The 20,940-nt window shown below is 49.1% G+C and overlaps 1 protein-coding gene and 1 pseudogene across 45 annotated transcripts in view; one reads left to right on the forward strand and one right to left on the reverse strand.

Moving 5' to 3' along the window:
* Positions 1–20,940, forward strand: part of ANK2 (ankyrin 2) — a 248,677-nt gene that overhangs the window by 113,954 nt on the left and 113,783 nt on the right. For 12 of the 45 annotated variants that reach the window (XM_053911418.2, XM_053911415.2, XM_053911420.2 and 9 more), the window contains exon 1: positions 19,879–20,243. The exons of 12 other annotated variants lie outside the window; for them this stretch is intronic. In XM_053911418.2, coding sequence (XP_053767393.1) covers positions 20,109–20,243 — 135 coding nt within the window. In that variant the 5' untranslated portion in view covers positions 19,879–20,108. Of the gene's footprint in view, positions 1–19,877; positions 20,244–20,940 lie in introns of those variants that run through there. 21 more of the 45 variants (XM_053911431.2, XM_053911428.2, XM_053911432.2 and 18 more) reach the window with 4 other exon arrangements.
* On the reverse strand, positions 1,379–8,835 carry LOC112312239 (U1 small nuclear ribonucleoprotein C-like; annotated as a pseudogene).

Genomic DNA, 20,940 nt, shown 5'->3' on the forward strand with positions numbered 1-20,940 from the left:
CGCCCCTGCTTCCTTCCCGCAAGGGAGTCTGAACCCCAGTCGGGGAAGGAGCCAGATGGATGGGGGGCGGAGGGGACGCTGTTTTCCTCGTCTGTCTGTCCGTCTGTCCTTTTGCGCCGGTCCTAGCCCTGCGCCTGCCCTCGCCCCGCGGTCCGGTAGGTCTCTGCTTGGCAAGGAGCGCACGTTTTATTTACGCTGACGCGGCTCTGCGTGAAGCTGGAAGGAGGACGCTGATGCAGAGAGCTGCCTCCGAATGTTTAAAATTCCGATTTTAGTCGTTTGTTCGGTTTCCATCATTAACCTCATGATTTTTCTGTGCTAACGATAGCATGACGTGGAGAGACCAGGGTTAGGTGATGCGGTGAAATGTTGGTTCTCTTTACCATAAACTGTAGAATCGCCCCTGTCCTTTGCAATATTTTTTCCTGTAAAATAGAGGTAATCTTACAATTCGGTGGAGCCGACATCTGCACTGAGCCGGGGGCCTGGCTCCATCGGGGCCGGTCTCCGTAAACGCTTTAATTAACAAAGTAGGTCAGGGGATAATTTCGGAGGATGATAAACGGCGTATTTCCCCGGCAGTGGAAATGGAAGCAGCGTTCGTCCTCAGCGGTGGGCAAACGGAGCTCTGGGGTGGGGCCCCCGGGTCCCTGTGCTGAGTGATTCCTACCCTCAGTGCCTTTTCTCCTTCAGTGGTAGATGTGCTGGCCTTTCTATTTCGGGAGGGTTATCTTGGCCTGTGTGTGGAAAGACACCCGAGGACCCACAGGGAGCAGAGGTCTCCCTGCACAGGGACTCACTGGCCGCCACGCGGATCAAACACCGTCATTAGGCAACACGCGTAACTAAGACGAGCAGCGAAGCATAATCTCCCTCCTGGGGGAACCCCGCGCTGCCTGCCTGCCTTTGAAAGCCCTCGTTTCCAGCCTGCACTCGCTCTTCCCTGGGGTCTCAGGCCTGTCGGGGCCCATTTCGTTCAGCCGCTTCCTGACTGGCAGGTGCCGCAGTTCCTCTAATTCCCTAAATGCCCCGCGCTGCATCCAGCCGTCTCCGGTGCTCACATCCTCCGTATCTGTTGTTCTCCAGACAAGTCTGCGATTCAGAAATCACAGGACACGTGCGCACGTCCAGTCGTGGCCTGTGACCTGCTGCGCCAGACTAGGCCCAGGCACACTCCGGAAGATCTCTGGCTCGCCCCTGGCTCGCTTCCCCAGATTTTTGCCTTTTTCTACACTCGGGGCACACTGAACCCCTCCACTGTTGAATGGAGAAGTGCCAGTTGCGTGGATGCTGCATTGGTCTGAACGCGGTCCAGCAGGGCGGGCGAGGTCACCGGCGCACGCTGTGGTCCTGCGGCAGGGTCCTCTCAGCTTCACGTTCAGAAGGGGCCATGGGGCAGAACCACAGGACACGGGGCGGGGGGGGGCACGGCACAGCTCCCGCGGTTCTGGCTCTTCGGTGCGCGCACCTGCGGGTGGTCCTCCCTGCCCCACCGCAGCCGCCGGCGCACTGCGTGGTGTGCACGGGGCGGCAGGTGGTGAGGGGGACGGCTTTCAGCCGGACCAGGTTTATTTTCTAGAGACACCCCACCTGCCACATGGCCAGGAGGCAGTCCTAGAACGGGGTGTGAGAGAAGATGAACCTGCCTCCCCATCATTCCTTAAGGACGTTCGCGAAGCCGTTGGAGAGCCCTGGTGGCCGTGAGTGGCGCCCGTGGTGAGTGGCGCCCGGGAACGCCCCCTCCGGGACTTAACTGAGAACTGTTACGCTGTATTTTCTGATGCGGTTCGATTGCCCCGGGGACGCCGCGGTTGGGGGATGACTGTGCATCACTCACATATTCACTTGTACCGCGTCTTTCAAATGAAACTGTTTATCCCCCAAATTCACGTAAGACCTGCGCCAATATAGATAAAAGCCAAACATAAAGCTTAATATTGAGAATAAATAAGTTGATTTTGGAAAGATTGTTTTACCAAAGCAAAAATTATTGAGTATTAAAAAACAATTCAATTAAGTAGCCTTGTATTTGGAGTTATTTTTAATATTCTTTTGTAAACTTCCTATTAATTAAAATATCTTTGCATTATTATTTTGTACCCTATGGCATATCTTAAGTCAATTTTACTTTTATTTGTGAACTTGAAACACGTTGCATGCTTGGCTGTAACCCCTCTGCCAAGTGACCAGTGGTACCAGCAGGCCTTCAGTGGCCATATTGGTGGACGAGGGGCCTGGTGTCAATCTCATTAGAAGTAGAATTGGTCTTAGAGTAACACGTGCAGACTTCTTTGGGCTAGACTTGGGATAGCTACTGTTTAACTGTAGTAAGAACCAAGCATATATTGTATCTGTGACCTACCGTGTCAGAGCTAGAGTAAAACTAAGTGTTAAGCGAATGGACCACGGTTAAGACAGTTGAAACAAACTAAGCATTTATTTACTAAAAAGAAGACATAGCTTTTTATAGGGATAAATTGATTACCTTATATCAATTTAAGTCATTTCTTTTCATGTCCAGATGTTTAGTTTCTACAGTAGGATCTGAGAGGGTCAGACTTGAGAAGGATGCTAAAAGGAATAATTAAGTGACAATCTAATTTCTCACAAACTTGTAAGACTCAGTTCTAAAAAGTGATTTTGAGTAAAATGTTCTTTCCACAACCACACACTACTTCCTAATTATACTTTAAAAAATTGGAAAATAAATAATTTTCAGCGGATTGGTTAAAAAAAACAACAACCAATTCCACCCTTGAAAGCAAAGCACATATTTAAATGGTCTTCCTCATTTAAACAAAATTATCAGTTACTGTCAAATGAACAGCTACGCTCTCCACTTTTTGGCACAGATGGACGCTTTCCAGTCCATCGCGACGGCTACGGTACTGAGTGGAGTTATCCCACCTGAAAGGCCATCGGCAGGACATGTCCTTAGGGACCTAATGCTTAAGACACTCTTCCTATTCCTTTAATTGGTGCCATGAACACGCCAGTGATCATGTCCCCTGTCAGAGGTGGTGACATGTTTACTGAGCGTGGCCCATGGCTGGCGCTTGGTCCCTCCTGTGATGGTCCCACCCAGCAGGTCTCAGGCTCCGCATTTCGCACACGAGGAGGCAGAGAGCAGCGAATGGGACTTGCTTAACCACACGCAGCCGGCACGTGGCAGAGTCGGGACTGCAGCCCAGGCTCCCAAGTCCACTGGGGGAGATGGGTGCTAGAACTTCCTGGCTTGTTCCTCCACGGAATGCGGAGCGTCATGACCAAACATTCAGTCTGCCAGTGCCTCCGTTGCTCCACCTCCCAGAGGCCTTCCTACAACTGGAAGAGCCTAATTACCGTGAGAATAACCTAGGTGAGAGGAAACTAGGTACATTTGAGGTTGTGATTCTCTTGTAACTGCACCAGAATATTTCATGAAATTTCTTAGAAGTCAACATTTGCTTGTTAAATACAGCAGTTGCCATCAATGATCAACTATGACTTTATCATTTTATTATTATTATTATCTTGGAGAAATCAGGGCTTATTATTTCTAGGACAACTTTGGGGGACTGCCCCTGCTGTATTTTCCTCCCTCACAACTTACTAAATTGATGACATTGGGAATACTTACTATGTCTATGTAGTGGACTTATCACCAAGTTGCAAGGGGCCGTGGAGAGATAAAGGAGACTTTTAGACGTTATTACAGGAGCAAGCTTTGGAAATGGAAGGATGTTTTGTTTGCGAGTCTGGAGAGGAAGGTGCTGTGTAAGGTCTAAATCGTGTTACAAGAATGAGTGGGAACTAGACAGAAAATGCAGTGGCGGCTGTACCCACACTGCCTGCCGGTGCGTTGGTGTCCGGCTCGGTGGGAGGAGGGTGGGCAGGCCCGTTGTCCCTCCGGCCCTGGAGTGTTTGCTGGGTGGCTTGGTGGCCTGATTCCTCACCTCTGAGGGCAGCCGCACTCAGCCAAGGACATGCACACCCAGATTTCTGGGCATCAAACCAAATACAGTGTGATTAAAAATGCCAATCACAGCAGAATAATGTGGTCCTGGGTGACGCATTATGTTCTAGAACTGGTCAAACATGGAAAATTCCAGCAACATTTTAGGGCATCAATTCATCTTTATGAAACTCTGATAACCCCTCGTCCACAGGTGAGGACTTCTGGCAACCGCACGAACGTGGAGCAGAGTGGAAGAGTCTAGAACTTTGTCCCACGCCCGCTCTTGCAAACCGGTGGCTGCTGGTTAGTGGAGAAGTCTAAGTTTTGTTGATTCGCTTCCCATTTGAGTCTAAATGAATGGTTCAGGCATTTCTGTTTACATGTGGAGGCTGCCGTAGGATCGTGATTTTTTTAAAACCCGTGTTCTTCATCTTCCACACTCCTTGTAGCTCCTTTGCTTCGCTCAGTGTGTCTCACTGAATGACATGCGTCGCCAGCGCGGTAAGTCTGAGTTTGCATCAGGATTGGATGAGAAAGAACCTCTTTCAGCCACCAAGTGGGTGGCTGGCTAGTACTAGCCTAGGGTCACAGCCGTCACGCTGATGAGATTGTGGCAAAAACAGGTCCAGGTGTACGGCCTGAGGTGTTTGTAAGAAGACAGTTAAAAGAGTGCAGTCTGAATTTCAAAAAGCTACTGTGAGTGAGTTATTTGTTTTTGAATCTAAACTCTTTAAAGACATCCCAATGTAACTTTTCCCCTTTTTTGTTATATAATCTGAGTCCCCTATACATATTTTAATGTTTAAAAAATCAAAATTAATTCATTAGTGGCCATTATCAAGTTTTAATTTTATTAGTCATCTTATTAGTCATCACTTGGGTAAAATAATGATATTTACAGCACATTTTGACATCATAAAGAAAACCGAAACTACTGTGTTAGAAGTATTGTAGGAATCAGTGAAAACACAAGGAAGTTAAGAATTCTGCTCACACCACATTTAATGATCGTTTAGTGTTAATATTTTTCCATTACGTCACCCTTTTTCATTTGTATTTCTCAGAATAATTTCTTCCTGACAAAGAATACTTACTTGTATTCAGTGATGGACTACAGATTAAAACAAAGAATCGCACAGTGAAGGCATGCCCTAAATTTCACAGTCGCACCTAAATCGCTGGCGGAATCGTCAGCTCTTTGAGTGCGAACCTCTGCTCCAACTTTGACTTGTGGTTTTAAGTGTATACTGTGGAGTCTCATCTGGGCCCAACCTGTTCACAGCATCAGAATCCTGGGGTGCACAGCAGAAAGGGAGACTGTTATCTATCTTTGTTTTATCTTATTTGAAAAATTTTCAGTTATAACTGACGTACAGCCTTATATTGGTTTCAGGTGTGCAACATAGTGATCCCACATTTATACGCCTTACGGTGTGATGACCACACACGTCTAGTACCCACCTGTCACCGTGCATGGCCGTTATGTTACTACTGACTGTGTTTTCTCTGCTGAACCTTTCATTCCGTGACTTATTTTATAACTGAAGTTTGCACTTTTTAACCCTTTGCCTTTTCGGCCCATCCCCCGCCCCTCCCATCAGTTTGTTCTCTGTGTCTTTGAGTTTGTTTCTTAGATTTCACATTTAAGTGAGATTATACAGTATTTGTCTCTGTCTGTGTGACTTATTTCCCTGAGCATAATACCCTGTAGGTCCATCCATATTGTCACAAGTGGTAAGATTTCATTCTTTTTTTTTTTTTTTTTTGTGGCTGAGGGATATTCCACTGTATGAATGCTCTGTGTCTTTTTAACCATTTGTCTACCAATGGACAATGGGTTGTTTCCAGACCTTGGCTGTTGTAACCAATGCTGCAGTGAACATAGGGGTGCATATATCTTTTTTTTTTTTTTAGCTAACAGAGTTTACAATTTTATTTTCACGTTTTACAATACAAATGAAAATTAGTTTTTGGTCCCACTACTCCCAGAGTCACAGCACCATGATCTCCTGGGGAAGGAGAACAAGTAACAGAAAACCGATAGGAAGAGACTCCCCTCTCACCTTGTCTGTCTGGTTGAGTCATCCCTGGGCAAGGGGCACCGCTGTGGGACGGGCCGGAGGTCTCAGCTTTGGGGGCCCAGGCATCACTGGCATGTGCCCTCCCATAGGTGGCCTCATGCCAGGAGCAGGTCCCCCTGGCATCATCCCAGGGCGAGGAGGACCCAGGAGACTGGGGGGTGGGGTCATTGCCCCGCAGGAGGAGGAGCCGAGAGCGGAGGCGACCGCTCCTCCCTGAAATGCTGCGGTGGTTTGTCAGTCAGGCTCCGAGCCTGCTCTCCCGCCCACTTCTGACAGTGGTCTCCCAGGCTCTCTGTGTGTCCTACCACTGCAGCGTGTCTGTCTCACGGGTGGGGAGTCGTGGGCGAGGCGTGTAGCACAGTGGCCACAATAAAACTCGGGCACGTTGGTCTGCAGGCCACCGGCCACTCAATTCCGCTCCACCTAGGATGCACATATCTTTTTGAGTTAGTGTTTTTGCTGTCTTTGGATAATTACCAGAGGTGAACTTGCTGGATCACAAGATAGTTCTATTTTTAATATTTTGAGAAAGCGCCACACTGTTTCCCACGGTGGCTGCCCCAGTCTGCATTCCCACCCACAGTGCACGAGGGTCCCCCTTTCTCCACATCCTCCCCAACACTCGTTGGTGGGTTTGCTGATGGTGGCCACTCTGACAGGAATGAGGTGGTGTCTCATCGTGGTTTCAACGTGCATCTCTCTGATGGCTAGTGACCTTGAGCATCTTTTCTCATACGTCTGTGTGTCCTCTGTATGTCCTCTTTGGAGAAGTGTCTGTTCAGGCCCTTTGCCCATTTTTTAATTGGATTGTTTTAATTGTTTACCTTTTGATACTGAGTTGTATGAATTCTTTATGTATTTTGGATGTAACTCCTTCTTGTTTGTACTGTTGGCTAATATCTTCTTCTATTCCGTAGGTTGTCTTTTTGTTTTGTTGATGGTTTCCCTCGGTGTGCAGAAGGGTTTTTGTTTGCTGTGGTCCCATTTGTTTACTTTTGCTTTTGTTTCCTTTGCCTGAGGAGACATATCCCCAAAAATACTGCTAAGACCCATGTCGAAGGGTTCGCTGCCTAAGTTTTCCTGTAGGAGTTTTATGGTCCCAGGTCTTACTTGTAAGTCTTCAATCCATTTGAGTTTATTTTTGCATTTGGTGTAAGCAGAGTCTAGTTCCATCTTTTCGTGGACCTGTCCAGCTGTCCCCGCGCCGTTTATTAAAGAGACTGTCTTTCCGCCATTGCATGTTCTTGCCTCCTTTGTCATAGATTAATCGACCACGTAAGCGCGGGTTTACTGGGCTCTCTGTTCTGTTCCAGCGGTTTACGGCTTCGTAATGATAGGTTTCTAAAGCTCCCTGGTGATTCCACCCAGCGCTGCAGTGAATACTTTCGCTCCCACCCACCGCCCCGCCCCCTTTGCAGCGGGAGCGGGAACAGATCTGCTCTAAATAGCCACTGAGAAGCATTTTCCGTGTGTGGATCCCAGACACTCGGCAACTTTTTGAAAGTGAATGAGACTAACTGGTCTGTATAATGGCAATTAGTTCTGAGCACGGAGAGGAGGAAACGAGAGGTAAAGAGAGGAGCTGCCAGGCCATGCGGCCTGTGTGCGGCCCTCTCCGCGGGGTCAGCGGGGTCAGCGGGGTCAGCGGGGTCAGCGGGGTCAGCGGGGTCAGCGGGGTCAGCGGGGAGGGGGCCTGTGCGCGTGCGCACCGCACAGCACGGCGCTCACGAGTCCTGGCGCGTCGCCTGAGCGACGTTTCTGAAGGAAAGTCGCTAGATCGTGACTCAGAATCCGTTCTGTCTTTTAACAGATGGTGCTGTTTTTGAGTAAACTCAAGTAAATGTCCTAGGGACTTACTTGGTCACCGTTGGAGACTTGAAACCTTTAGGGATGTTGGCACTTCTGGAACTCCTGGCACGCGCCGACAACCGCTTTTCGTTTCCTGCCCCCGACTTGGGTGGACTTCCCGTATCTTTTCAAAGTCAGGCAGCACGGCGTGCCCGCAGGTGAGGAGGAAGGGAAGAGCAGCTCATATCTGAAGGGTCCCCACAGTTCTTCGGACATTCCCGTCCCCTGTGTCTGACTCCTCGCTTCCGCCCGAGCCAGGGGTCTGGGTCGTCAGTTGGCTTTGCCTGCTGCGTGAGTACCGTGCCGACCGACCGACCGCGCGGACGTGCCCTCCCTGCCCCGCGCCCGCCGCCCCGCCGGGTCGCACGGAATTCTGGGATGTCCTCGCAGCGCGCGCAGGGAGGCCCGCCTGTCCCCTTGTCCCCTCACTTTCTGAGTCACCTTTTCCCTTTCGGAGCGTCACGGTCGTGCACGGAGCCCTTTCCAGAGACGCCCTGTCACTGGACATCGTTGCTGCGCAGCTTGTGTCATGGGGCCCCGGGACGGAGCGGCGTGTGCGGTGTCGGCGGAGAGGGGTGCTGGGGGCGCAGCCCTCACGCCAGACGCCGGGAGCTGTGGGGCCGGCCGGAGAGCTCCTTGGCTTTCCCCGCGCGCGACCCTTAGTGTTCCTTAACGTCATTCGGAACTTTGGTTGGCGTGTATGGTGACAGCTGTCGTATCGGCGTGCACTTAAAAACAAACTTACCCAAATTGGTGAATTTTTGTGTAGCCATTTTAATATTGAAGATCGGGGAAAATGAGGCCGATTTTTGGCATATTATGCTTTATTATTTCAAGAAAGGTAAAAACACAACTGAAATGCAAAAACAGATTTGTGCAGCGGGTGGAGAAGGTGCTGTGACTGATTGAACGTGTCAAAATGGGTTGTGAAGTTTTGTGCTGCCAGCTTCTCACCGGACGATACTCCATGGTCAGGCAGACCAGTTGAAGTTGGTAGTGATCAAATTGGGACATTAACTGAGAACAATCAACGTTCTACCACACGGGAGCTGGCTGACACACTCAAAATACCCAAGCCAAGCTTCGCAAGTCACTTGCGCCAGGTTGGTTATGTTAATCGCTTTGATGATCAGGTTCCACAGAAGTTAAGCAAAAAGAACTTTCTTGAGCACATGCGGTTCTTTACTTAAACGTAATGAAAGTGTTCTGTTTTTTAAAACAAATTGGGGCAGAAGATAGAGAGTGAATACTTTTTACGACAGTGTGGAACACAAGAGATCGTGGGGCAAGCGAACGAACTACCGTCAATGGCACCAAAGGCCAGTGTTCATCCAGAGAAGGGATGTCGTGTACCTGGAGGGACTGGGAGGGAGTCCTCTGTATGGAGCTCCTTCCAGAAAACCAAACGCTCGATTCCAACAAGCACTGCTCCCAGTTAGACCGACTGAAAGCAGCGCTCGATGAAAAGTGTCTGGAATTTGTCAACAGAAAACGCAGAATCTTCCATCAGGATAACACAAGACCACATGTTCCTTTGGTGACCAGGCAAAAACTGTCACAGCCTGGCTGGGAAGTTCCGATTCATCCACCATACTCACCATATACTGCACCTTCCGATTTCCATTTATTTTGGTCGTTACAAAATTCTCTTAATGGAAAAATTTTCACTTCCCTGGAAGCCTGCAAAAGGTACCTGGAACCTTTACCTCTGCGGGACTTGGAACTTCCCTCTGGGCAAGTAAAGGCTGCTGTCTCTCCCCTTGACCTTGACCTCTGACACTCGGGGCTGATTAGCCGCATGGTCAGCTGCCCAGAAGCCTGGCCCCTCAGGAACTTCCCCTGGTCTCTTCCTGAAAACGGAAGGTCACCGAGACGTTGTTGATTGCCAACACAAAACGTGGACAGCATGCGAAGGGTTTGAAGGCCATTTCTTCACTCCGGGATGGGGGCTGAGGATCTCTGTGATTCTGCTCATATACGGAGAGGTCAACCTTTCCCTCCTCATCCTGATGTGGGGAAGTAAGCTGCGCTACATCGGCTTCCAGAACGAAGAGAAGGAGACACCATGTTGGAGACAGTTTTAACATTTGAGCCCCAAAGCGGCTAAAATCGAATGCTAGCAAAATAGAAAGAATGTAGTTCAGTAAAACTGACATTTTAAAATGTCATTGGTTAGTGGAAGCTGGAGTCACTCATTGATGACTCTTTTTTAGGAAAAATTTCAGATAAAATTAAATTGTCGTGATGTACTTGTTAGTCAACCAAACAGGACATGTGTTTCTGGTAAAATTTCACAGTCTGAGGAGAACATTACCCTCTAGTCTGATGAGCTGTCACAGTGCGAAGTCAGAAACAGAAGTTACAGCCATAGGGATTCAGAGATTGGCCCTTCTAACTTCAAACATTAGAAATCATTTAAAAGGGAGCACCGACTTTGGACGTCACGGTGCGCCTTCCTCACCACATGTCCATGTACCTGGGACCCACTGCGGCAGAGGCAGTGGTCCCCCTGAGTGCTGAGCGGGTGGCCGATTGTGAGCAAGGCTGCAGGGTATTCTGTCACAAGTGGAGGGCCTTTGTACCACCGAGTTTGCTAGGTTAGTGGCGTTGTTGACAAAAGGTCGGCATTTGCCCTGAAGGTAAGACATGTTCCAAGTAAAGATACTAATGGAGAAATAAAGAAAAAAGCTGGAGAGGAGGAGGAGGAAGTGAGTTCATTGACGAGAGACCAGAGCAGCCCCTGGGGGCTGGCTGTGTGGAGGTGAGGGCTATGGGAGGAAAGAGGGAAGGCAGGTCCGGGGAGGGTGGGTGCGACGCAGGGTGGTCACCGTGACATCACTGTCCACGATAGCTCTCAGCCATGTGGGCCAGGACATCTTGTAAACAGAAAGGGAGTTGGTCCTCCAGGGGAGGGTTAGTTGCTTATGAACTATCAGAAGTCCAAAAGAAACTACCAGAGAGTAAGGCAAAGGGAGGGGGGGAGGATGGTGTGCACAGGACTCCATCCCAGCAAAGATCCTGCCTTTTATTGAGAAGGTCTTGGGCAAGTACACTGGATGATCTGGGCTGGGAACCCATCGCCTGGCTGCCAGCCTCTGGGCAGGGGCCAGTGGGCTGGGCTGGAGCTGGTTCCGGAGCAGGTAGGTCCGGGAGAACCTGGCTCAGGGGAGAGAGTCTGTGCTGAGGAGAAGCCCTGAGTGCATTTAAGTACTCACTCTGCAGAACTAGTGGGAAGGGGCAACGTTTTCATTGAACAAACCTTTAATAACTGCTATTAAAGAAAAATCTCAAGTTTTAGAGACAGATCTGTATTTTCTGATCATATTTACATTTCTTCTTCTCTTTCTGCAGAGGTGATAAATCATATGCTGACTCTAAAGATTCAACACACAAACATTAGCATGAGCATCTATTTACTGGAGCTCATTACAGATGGGTGAAGGTCAAGGTGGAGTCTGTGGGTTCTTCCTTAACCGCATGAGGCCGGTGACATTGTAGCTCTGGAACAAGACCACACTGACGCAATTTTAGAAGGATGGAATTAGCGCTATTGATTTTATGATATTTTTATTTTCATATTCTCAGGAGTTTTGATGGCCTGTGAAATTATTCTGTCTTCAAAAAAAGAAGTAGGACATAATTAAAAACTTGAAAAATTCTCCCATTTTCTAGGGAGAACAAATGATATAAAATCAGGATATTTATTCCAGTATAAATAAAATGTGAATGATTATAAACAATTATGTATACTTTAAGGTACAAAGAAGAAATCTGCTCTAGAGAGATCTTGAAATTTTGCATTGGCCAAAAAGTTAGTTTGGTTTTCCATAAGATGGCTCTACTAGTGCTTAGCTGTCTTTAACTTCATTTGAAACACTTTTGTTATATTGTACTGTGACAGCTGTCATATTAGCCTGCCTTTGAAAAATTATCAAAATTGGTGAATTTTTGTGTAGACACTTTAATATTGAAGATGGGAGAAAATAAGCAACATTTTTTGGCATATTATGCTTTGCTCTTTCAAGAAAGGTAAAAACAACTGAAATGCAAAAGATTTGTGCATCGTGTGGAGAAGATGCTGTGAGTGATCGAATGTGTCAGAAGCAGTTTGCGAAGGTTCATGCTGGAGATTTCTTGCTGGAAAATGCTGCATGCTCAGGTAGACCAGTTGAAGTTGATAGTGATCAAATCAAGACATTAACTGAGAACAATCAATGTTCTGCCATGTGGGAGATGGCCGACATACTCAAGATATCCAAATCAAGCATCGAAAATCACTTGCAGCAGCTCGGTTAGGTTAATCGTTTTGATGTTTGGGCTCCACATAACTTAAGCAAAACAACCCTTCTTGAGCATATTTCTGCATGTGATTCTCTACTTAAATGTAATGAAAATTTTTTTAACGTTCCGTTTTAAAAAAAATTGTGACAGGAGGTGAAAAGTCTACAATAGCGTGGGAGAGATCGTGGGACAAGTGAAATGAACCACCACCAGCCACACAAAGTCTGGTCTTCATCCAGAGAAGGTGATGTTGTGTATGTGGTGGTACTGGAACTCCTTCCAGAAAACCAAACAATTCATTCCAGTAACAACTGCTCCTAATGAGACCAACTAAAAGCAGCGCTCAGCGAAAAGTGTCCAGAATTAGTCAACCGAAAACGCAGAATCTTCCATCAGGATAACACAAGACCACATGTTCCTTTGGTGACCAGGCAAAAACTGTCACAGCCTGGCTGGGAGGTTCCGATTCATCCACTGTGTTCACCAGACACTGCATCTTCTGATTTCCATTTATTTCAGTCTTTACAAAATTCTCTTAATGGAGAAAAATTTCATTCCCTGGAAAAGTGCAAAATGCACCCGGAACAGTTCTTAAAAAGGTAAAAAGTTTTGGGAAGATGGAATTCCGAAGTTGCCTGAAAGACAGCGGGAAGTAGTGGAACAAAACAGTGAATACGTTTGTTGTTCAATAAAGTTATTGGTGAAAATGAAAAATGCGTCTTTTTTTTTAATTTAAAAATCAAATGAACCTTTTGGCCAGCCCAGTGGAGCCCAATTATCAGTTGGACAATGAAAATCAGAATTACTTTGCTAATCTAAGTTTTCACAGCTTTTGAAAGATTGAATTTAGTTTATGGTTTCATAATTGTAGTTAATTTTTGATCAAATGCACACTCAACATGCGATTTTAAACAAATGAATGATGATATTTTCTAATCACAGATGTAAGTGCGACAAAGCTGGACGGACTGGACTCAGTGTCTTAACGCCTCTCAGGAAGTTAGTTACTGACCTCACAATGAATCACGTTTAATGGCAATTTCGATAAGTGTTTGTGTCTGCTTCTTTAGTTTGAATGTGAATACCTTCTCTTTTTTTAAAGATTTTCATTTATTTATTTTTAGAGAGAGGGGAAGGGATGGAGAAAAAGAGGGAGAGAATCATCGATGTGTGGTTGCCTCTCGGGCGCCCCTACTGGGGACCTGGCCCACAACCCAGGATGTGCCCCAACTGGGAACAGAACCAGCGATTCTTTGGTTCGCAGGCCAGTGCTCAGTCCACTGAACACACAAGTTAGCCGGGGCTGAACTTGAATACGTTCTTGATTGATCAATGCCTGGCCACAGCTTGGCTTTTATGTTAAATGTCTGTCTCCTGCTTTATTTCAGATGTGTGTGTGTATACATTTATTTTTGTTGGGAAATTATTGTTTTAAGATACTTGAGACCAATAGATTAAAATATTTGTGCTCATATATGATTACCTTCAACTGGGCTCTGTTTTACAAGTGGAGAAATTCTTTTGGTAATGATAAATGTATTAAAACACTAAACCCTGGCCCTGGCCGGTGTGGCTTAGTGGGTTGGTCACTGTCCTGCAGGCCGAAGGGTCATGGGTTTGATATCAGTCAGGGCACAGGCCTAGGCTGTGGGTTTGGTCCTTGATTGGGGTGAGTTTGGGAGGCAACCGATTGATGTTTCTCTCTCACATTGATGTTTCTCTTTTTCTCTTTCTCCCTCTCTGCTCCCCTCTCTGAAATCAATAAACATGTCCTTGGGTGAGGGGAAAAAAAAAACCATTCAACCCTCATATTGTATATCATGACCCAAAAAGTTGATGAAAAGTTGCTATTTCTCTGGAACCGCTGGGGTGAGTGGACGAGCTGATACTGTAGACGCATGTGATGCCTGTGGACCACGAGAGGAAAACATTTTCTGAAGAGTCTGTGGAGTGAGGATTGAGAAATGTGGGCAGGCTCAGTGCATTTCTAGTCGCTCGTCTCTGTTGCAGGTAGTGCATTCAAGGTTAGTGGGGGGGGGGGGGTTCCTGTGGCTTAACAGTAAGTCCACCTCTTCTTTGGAGAGGTGGACTGTAAATTCTCATCAGTCTTTCCGAACGCTGAGCACTGTGTCTGACTGCCATGGCGTGTGCGAGACTCAGACAGACGGGCGTAGGAATGGTGGCAGGCACCGCGCAGGGCAGAGCAGGGCCCGCCCAGCCTCCCGGAGGCTCCTCAGAGAAGGTGGCTGCTTCAGGCCCGAGACCTTCCTGTAGCTGATCGACAGGTGTGCTCGTTCAGAGTCCTTGTCAGGTGGCCTCTGGCAGCAACTTATCAGAACGTTAGTGAACTGAAGACTGACCTCAGTTTCAGGAAGGACCCACTACGGCCAGGTTGCTGTGGGGCCCCTTTCTGCTTTTGTATTTTCATCGATGGCCTTGTCTGCACAGGGAGTGGTGGGCAGCCCGGCTCCAGTGCCTGCCCACTTTCTGAGTGTTGTGCGCACACACGGCTCCCTTCAGAAGCCCTGGGAGCGTACAGCGGCTCGTTGTTTTCTTCATGCTGTTTCCATGTCCAGTGAATGTGACAGAGCCTGGTGTCGCCGGCCCCCGGGCCGCTCTGCACATCTTCAGTCTCTTTGATGTCCCTCATCTGCTCATCGAGGGCCCACTTTGTGGGGCGCGGTGGCCTTCAGAGAGCTTCCCATGTTGTCAGCACGGTCGTCACACGGCGTCCTGCGTTAGATGTGAAGTTGTGGGCAGCCGTCCGCTGCGAAGGAGAGCTGGAGGAATGTCGGCTAGAAGGGGCTAACTGATGTTTGTGAGCACGCAGAGGGCCTGGCGGGGCACTGTGATTAATTTGTGCACAGTGTCCTCAGTAACGCTCACCTCTGCTGACCTCAATCAGAAAAGTTATGCTGCACATTAACACCCAGAATCTAGTGTCCATCTATAAATTACGCAACAGCTCTCTGATCGATTAATTATATAACAGATCCAACTGGCGAAAATCAATACTTGTTTAACTCCCAGCCAAAAAAATTCCAGTGAGTATACCAAACACAGGGAAGAGCATGTTGCCCGGAAGGCCCGGTTTTGTTTCCACAGGTCATTGATTCCCAAAGTCAGAAGAATGTGTCCTTGGTTTCACATGGTTGGCGTGGGGAATTTTGCACACAACAGGGGTAGCGAAATACTAGTTTCATCAGATAAATACACCGCTCCAAAGTCATCACTCTTAAATTATGGCTATCGTGGGGGCGGGCATTGTAACCTAAGCAGATTTCCGAAGTCCGCCACAGCAACACACATCCTGCACATTGATGACGACCTGCAAAGGGCGCTCAGAGGTCAGCCCCGTGTTGCGTTCCCACCGTTGATTTGCACGTGGCAGTGGGACAAGCACCTTCTCCCTCACTCCTTTCATCTGTGGTTTCATCTTGAACAACGCGGCAACTCAGAGGAGAGAAGAAATGAATCCCATGATTCTGAGGAAAACTTTCTTCCCGATCTGCCACTGTACCAACTCCTGGCAAAATATTTTTTCAGTGTTTTTACTACGATGCTACTTGCCTTTAAGAACAAATTAAGTGAAGTAGTTGAGGGAGCAGAAAGCCCCCACTGGCTTGTGCAGTTGGTTTGCAAACACTTGTCTGAACAGTCCTGCCAGGGCCAGGTTGTCCCCATCCATCCGTCTGCAGGTGAGAGCCGGTGTCTGGCTGTGAGGTGCAGCAACGGGGTGGGGGGGATGGGCTCCTGTCCAGCAGAGCTGTCATTGACCCCAGTGGCTCCTCCTCTTCCCTCCCGAGACCCCAGAGCACTGCTGAGAACATGGCAGCTCGCAGGACCGGGGCCCAGACCAGGACACCTGGGCCTCTTACCTGCCCCCCAAACTGTGATAACGAACTAAAGATAGATGGTCAGCTTCGACTGTTGTGCCACCTCATGTTAGATGCACTTTTGAATGATAACAAGTTATTTTTTAAATACATATAAAGACTTTATTTATTTATTTTTAGACAGAGGGGAAGGGAGGGAGAAAGTAAGGGAGAGAAACATCAATGTGTGGTTGGCTCGCATGTGCCCTGACAGGGAATCAAACCAGAGACCCTTTGGTTCGCAGGTTGGCACTCAGTCCACTGAGCCACACCAGCCAGCGCCAAATAGTAACAAGTTCTGTTTCACAGAAGCAACGAACCTCAGAGCTGGAAGGGACCTAGCAGGCATGCGGTCCGAGCCCCTGATTTTACAAAGAAAGTTAGAGCCCAGGTTGGATTGGGGTCACACGCACCCACAGGCGAGTCAGCGGCCTGGGTCAGAAACTTCAAGCTCAGATGTGTTTTGACTCCACTGCAGGTTAAGTTATGGAAGTGAGATAGTTCTTTTTCCTCTAAGGGATTAGTTTTCTGGTGACTCTGTAGTCATTGCGGCTCCTTTACATGGTGAAACTGAAAATTGCTGTGGCCAGTTTTCCAATCTGCTGTCCTAGGGACTTCAGCGCCTACTTCCCTGGAAGGTACAGCCCAGAAGCCGCCTTTGTTCTCGGTCCTTCCTGACTTTTGATGTTGATCAGATCTGAAACGCAGCAGTGCCCTGAGATAACAGCAGTCAAGGTGTAGGGGGATTTAGGAAGATACTGCAAATATGTCACATTACATTCCAAATCTTGCGCCAAGTTCAAGGATCCTGCTCTGAGTGGCCATACGTGCAGATGTTTCCTTTCTGAGTAATTTGCCCTCATGACTTTGAAGTATTTCTGAGAACAGAGAGACATCGTTCCCCGCTGGCAGAGGCGGCACCGCCAGAGGTCCACAGAGATCCCAGTGGCCACGGGCACCTTGTGAAGCAGGGGGTGGCCCAGTCCTTGCTCACCTTGCCTTCTGGTCACAGAACGGCAGGTCACAGGTGGTCACAGCACCCAGGCAGCCACGATAAGCCTGCTGGTGGCCACTCTTGGTCAACCACGAGGAGACAGAACTGGGGAAGTTTGGACCCCTCTGTCCCTTGGGCTTGATTTGGCAGCAAGCATCAGACTGTGAAACTGTTCCTTGGCGGTGGTTTTGCAGCTATGCTGTTGTCCAGGTTAATGATTGTAGTCTGTCCGTCAGAGAGTAGAACTTTCCGGCAGTCACAGGGCACCAGTGTGTGCACCGTGTTGCCTGCACCCATCCTTGTTCGGTCACTAAACTGCGGCCTTGCTCAGGGCACCTGGTGACGCAGCATCCACGTCTCACTCCATGAGCAGCAAGTTCCTTTGCTCAGGGAGACCGGGATCTGCTGATGAGCAGGCAGAAGTGGAAGAAGGCTGGATGCAGCCATCCGGAATGAGGTTTTCTTCCGAGAGTCACCACCCTGTCTTTTTGGGGTCATACTCTGTTTCATTTCCAAACTTTTTTTTTTTTCCATTTTAAACAATGCACTACAAATTCTTTTCTAGGACAATTGATCCCAAACGTTGCTAATGTTTTTGAAAGGCCAGAAGGGGCGTGCACTGCCAATCTAGAAATAAGACGGGGCCCGCCACGCTTGCAGAGCTCTCGGACTTGTGGCTCTGCTGCCGTGCGTGTGTGAAAGGGCAGCCCTTGCGGTCCAGGCAGATACTGATGTTGCAGCTGTGCTCCTGTCGGGGCTGCTCTTTGTTCGTTTACTGAACGAACATTTAACGCTGTGGCCTGTGCTTCACGCCTGAGAAAGTCAGTGGGAGACATGGTGCCTTGTGCACCAGGAGTGGGGGCTGGTCATCGTCCACCCTCACTCACAAAGGGGCACAGACTCGGGGACCAGCCTCGGGAGCTGGGGCTTTTGTGGGAAAGAGGATTTTAAGGTGAGCTTGAAAGAGACAGTGAATGCGGACAGGTCAGGGGATAGAGTGCCTGCCAGCCTCAGGGGTCAGAGGTGTGATAGTGTCAGGAGGCAACTCCCTCTGTGACTGCGACCACTCTCTGCATCCAGCACCCCGGGCAGCTTCCCTCGTCTGGCAGGTTAAGTGTTCCTTCCACGTGCATAACGGCCGAGTTGCTGATTTCAGCCCTGGAGTAGAGAGAGGAGGCTAGAGGGAAATTTTAGGATTTGCTTTAGGATTTTAGGCAGCGTGATTCTGTACTAAAGGCCATTGAATATTAAATTTTCATGTTTTAAAAATAGTTCCCAGATTCCAAAAGTGGTGGGGGGAGTGGACCTCTTTCAACGGCTGGCCAAGTCTTGGAGTGTGCCCTGCATAACACAGCTGGCCCGTATTCACGGACAAGCACTCGCAGACTTGTTGAGGCAGAACTCCGACGGCGGGGCGGGGGCGGGGGGAGGGTTAAACATTCTTTTACAACAGTTTGCAAGCGGTCAGTACACGTCGTAGCTTAGTAAGTCCTACCCGCTCGTGCACCTCTACATGAGAAATCCCCATGCCGCGGGGAGCTACTATTCAGTTTATATGCAGGCAATTCAGGCAGCAGGAGAGACTTGGCCTTCAGGTCTAGTCTTGTCCCTGACCCCGAAGCTTGGTCTTCACCTTACTTTCACCTGACACTTTGACTTTCAAAATGTTTAGGTTGTGTTTTTCTTTATCATGGCTGGAGAAATCATATGCCCTGAATCATTGTCATAACTTTTAAAAAATCTTGGTAAGAGGTGCCTTCACCGGGATCCAGAAGGTAGAAACAACATCGCCGAATACTGGTAGTGCCTCTCGGAGGCTGGGTGTGGGCCTGCGGTTTGGAGAGGGAGTGTGGTCCTGTGGGCGCGTGGCCCAAGGAGCTACCGGGACAGCGGGGGAATCCAGCGCAGTGCGGGGGGAAACCAGACTACTTCAGGACTGCCGGTTTTAATTTAAGAAATAATGACAAGGCGTTTTTAATTTAAAAAAATGACAAATTGGAAAGGTGAGTTCTATCAAGAGTAATGTGGTTGATTTCTAAGTATCTTCCACATTTTGTTCTCCCCAAATGATTGCTTTCAATTCAGTGCCTCTCTTAAGCATTTAATATTTAACATGTGGATGGAAGCTACAAAAATCCAAGCCTGAACCCCGCTGATGAGCAGTTTAAAACCCTTTTGGAAGAGAAGATGTGCACCCACAAAGCATAACAAATGAGGAGCAGTGGAGAAGTATTAAAGTGACCACAGACAAAGCTTTACAGGAAACCCTAACGGGGCAGGAGAGTTTAACCCATCGCAGCCGCTGATGCAGTCCCGGCGGGGTGGTCACGGCTGTGAGGGCTGCAGCCTGGTCTCCGAGACTGCATGTGTGGTTTTAAAATCCACCCTTGACTCTTGTGTGCAAAGCTGGGGAAACCTTTTTCAAATATTAAAAATTAAAAGGAATTAGGCATGAATACACATTTCATGTGTGGCTCTTACATGGCACAGCCATGACTAATGGAAACTGGTCACTTTATCAAATCCAGGACATCCATGTAGTGGGAAGTGACCGTGTCACCCCTGTGTTTGCTTGGAGTTTTAAGAGCTGAAAGGGTGACGGTGAGTGCCCCTGGGATACAGCAGACTCAGAGGCGACTGTCCCCGGCTCTGTTGCTGGCACAGTGAGGGTGTGTAGGCCTGTGCCCTGCGTGAGTGGACGGGGCGGGCGGTGCGCCGGCCGAGGCGTGCACCGTCTCCGGAGAGACAGGCCAGCCAGCAGGAGCTGGAGGCCATGTGTCAAGCAGGCTGCTCGCATGGTGAAAAACAAAACAACACCGCCCCCTCCCCCTGACACGCATAGCTGGCCGGGTAGGTGTAAAAATAGCCGGGCAGCCGGATTGGAAGTGGTCACTGAATGCGGCCTGCAGCTCTGAGGCCTCCTGACACCAGACCGCCGGCCAGATGGGGAGAACTGGTGAGGGGCACGCAGGGGCTCTGAGTGGGGAGCCAGGGGCCATCTGCACGCACTGTCCCGGCTAGTGAACCCCCGGAGTCCTGGACAGAGCCTAGGGGGAGAGGACCAGCCCACTGACCCGGAGCTGCAGGCTGAGATGGGCAATGCTGCCCTCTGCCCTTCCTGCCACACGGGGAGGAGCGCGAGGGCCCAGGGACACTTGCAGGAGGCGGACAACGCCCCCGACTACTACGGCTGCGACAGTGAGGACACCGCAGAGCTGCAGGCGCGGGTGAGTCCTGAGCCACAGGGACGGAGGGAGGCTGAAGCAGGGGTCCCAGCACACCGGACTTGTTGGTCGAATCCCCGCACTTCCTGCAGGAAGGCAAACGAGTGAAGCAGTGGGATCTGCCCACCTGACTAGCTGAGGCAGGGGCCTGCTCTCCCCTCAGGGGGCTGGCCCTCCCGCTGGGCTGGCTTCAGCTGTGAAGTGACGTTTGGGAGTAAGCAGTGATTTGGAATTTCCTCCAGGACTGAGCATATGTTTTCTGGTGGGTGGCTCACCCGGCACATCCACCACCCGGAGCCGCCAGAGCCTTTGCCTGTTTCCGGGCCACGCAGGTGCTCACGGTGAGTCCAGCGCCAGCCTGTCAGCGTTGTAACGCTGGGCCGACTCTAGGGAAAGGCCTTCAGCAGTGTTCATGTCCTGGCAATAATTCTTTATGCAGAGGGTTAAAGCCGAACAATCAGATATGTAAGCTGAGTTTCAGCTTTTAACAATTCAAAGCCATGGTGAGATCCTCGGACCGGTTACAAAGGCCTATTGTGGTTTTCCAGGGGGAGGGCCAAAAGTCCTTCTGAAACATGTTTATTTCATATTTGCTGGACAGAGAAGTTTGTCAGAGACCCACCCGTGCAGGAATTTGGCCTCATCGCAAGTGACTTCTTTCAGCGACGCTGTGGAACTTGGTGTGCAGGACTTCTCAGCG

Source organism: Desmodus rotundus, chromosome 9, assembly GCF_022682495.2.
Source record: "Desmodus rotundus isolate HL8 chromosome 9, HLdesRot8A.1, whole genome shotgun sequence".
NCBI classification, from domain to species: Eukaryota; Metazoa; Chordata; class Mammalia; order Chiroptera; family Phyllostomidae; genus Desmodus; species Desmodus rotundus.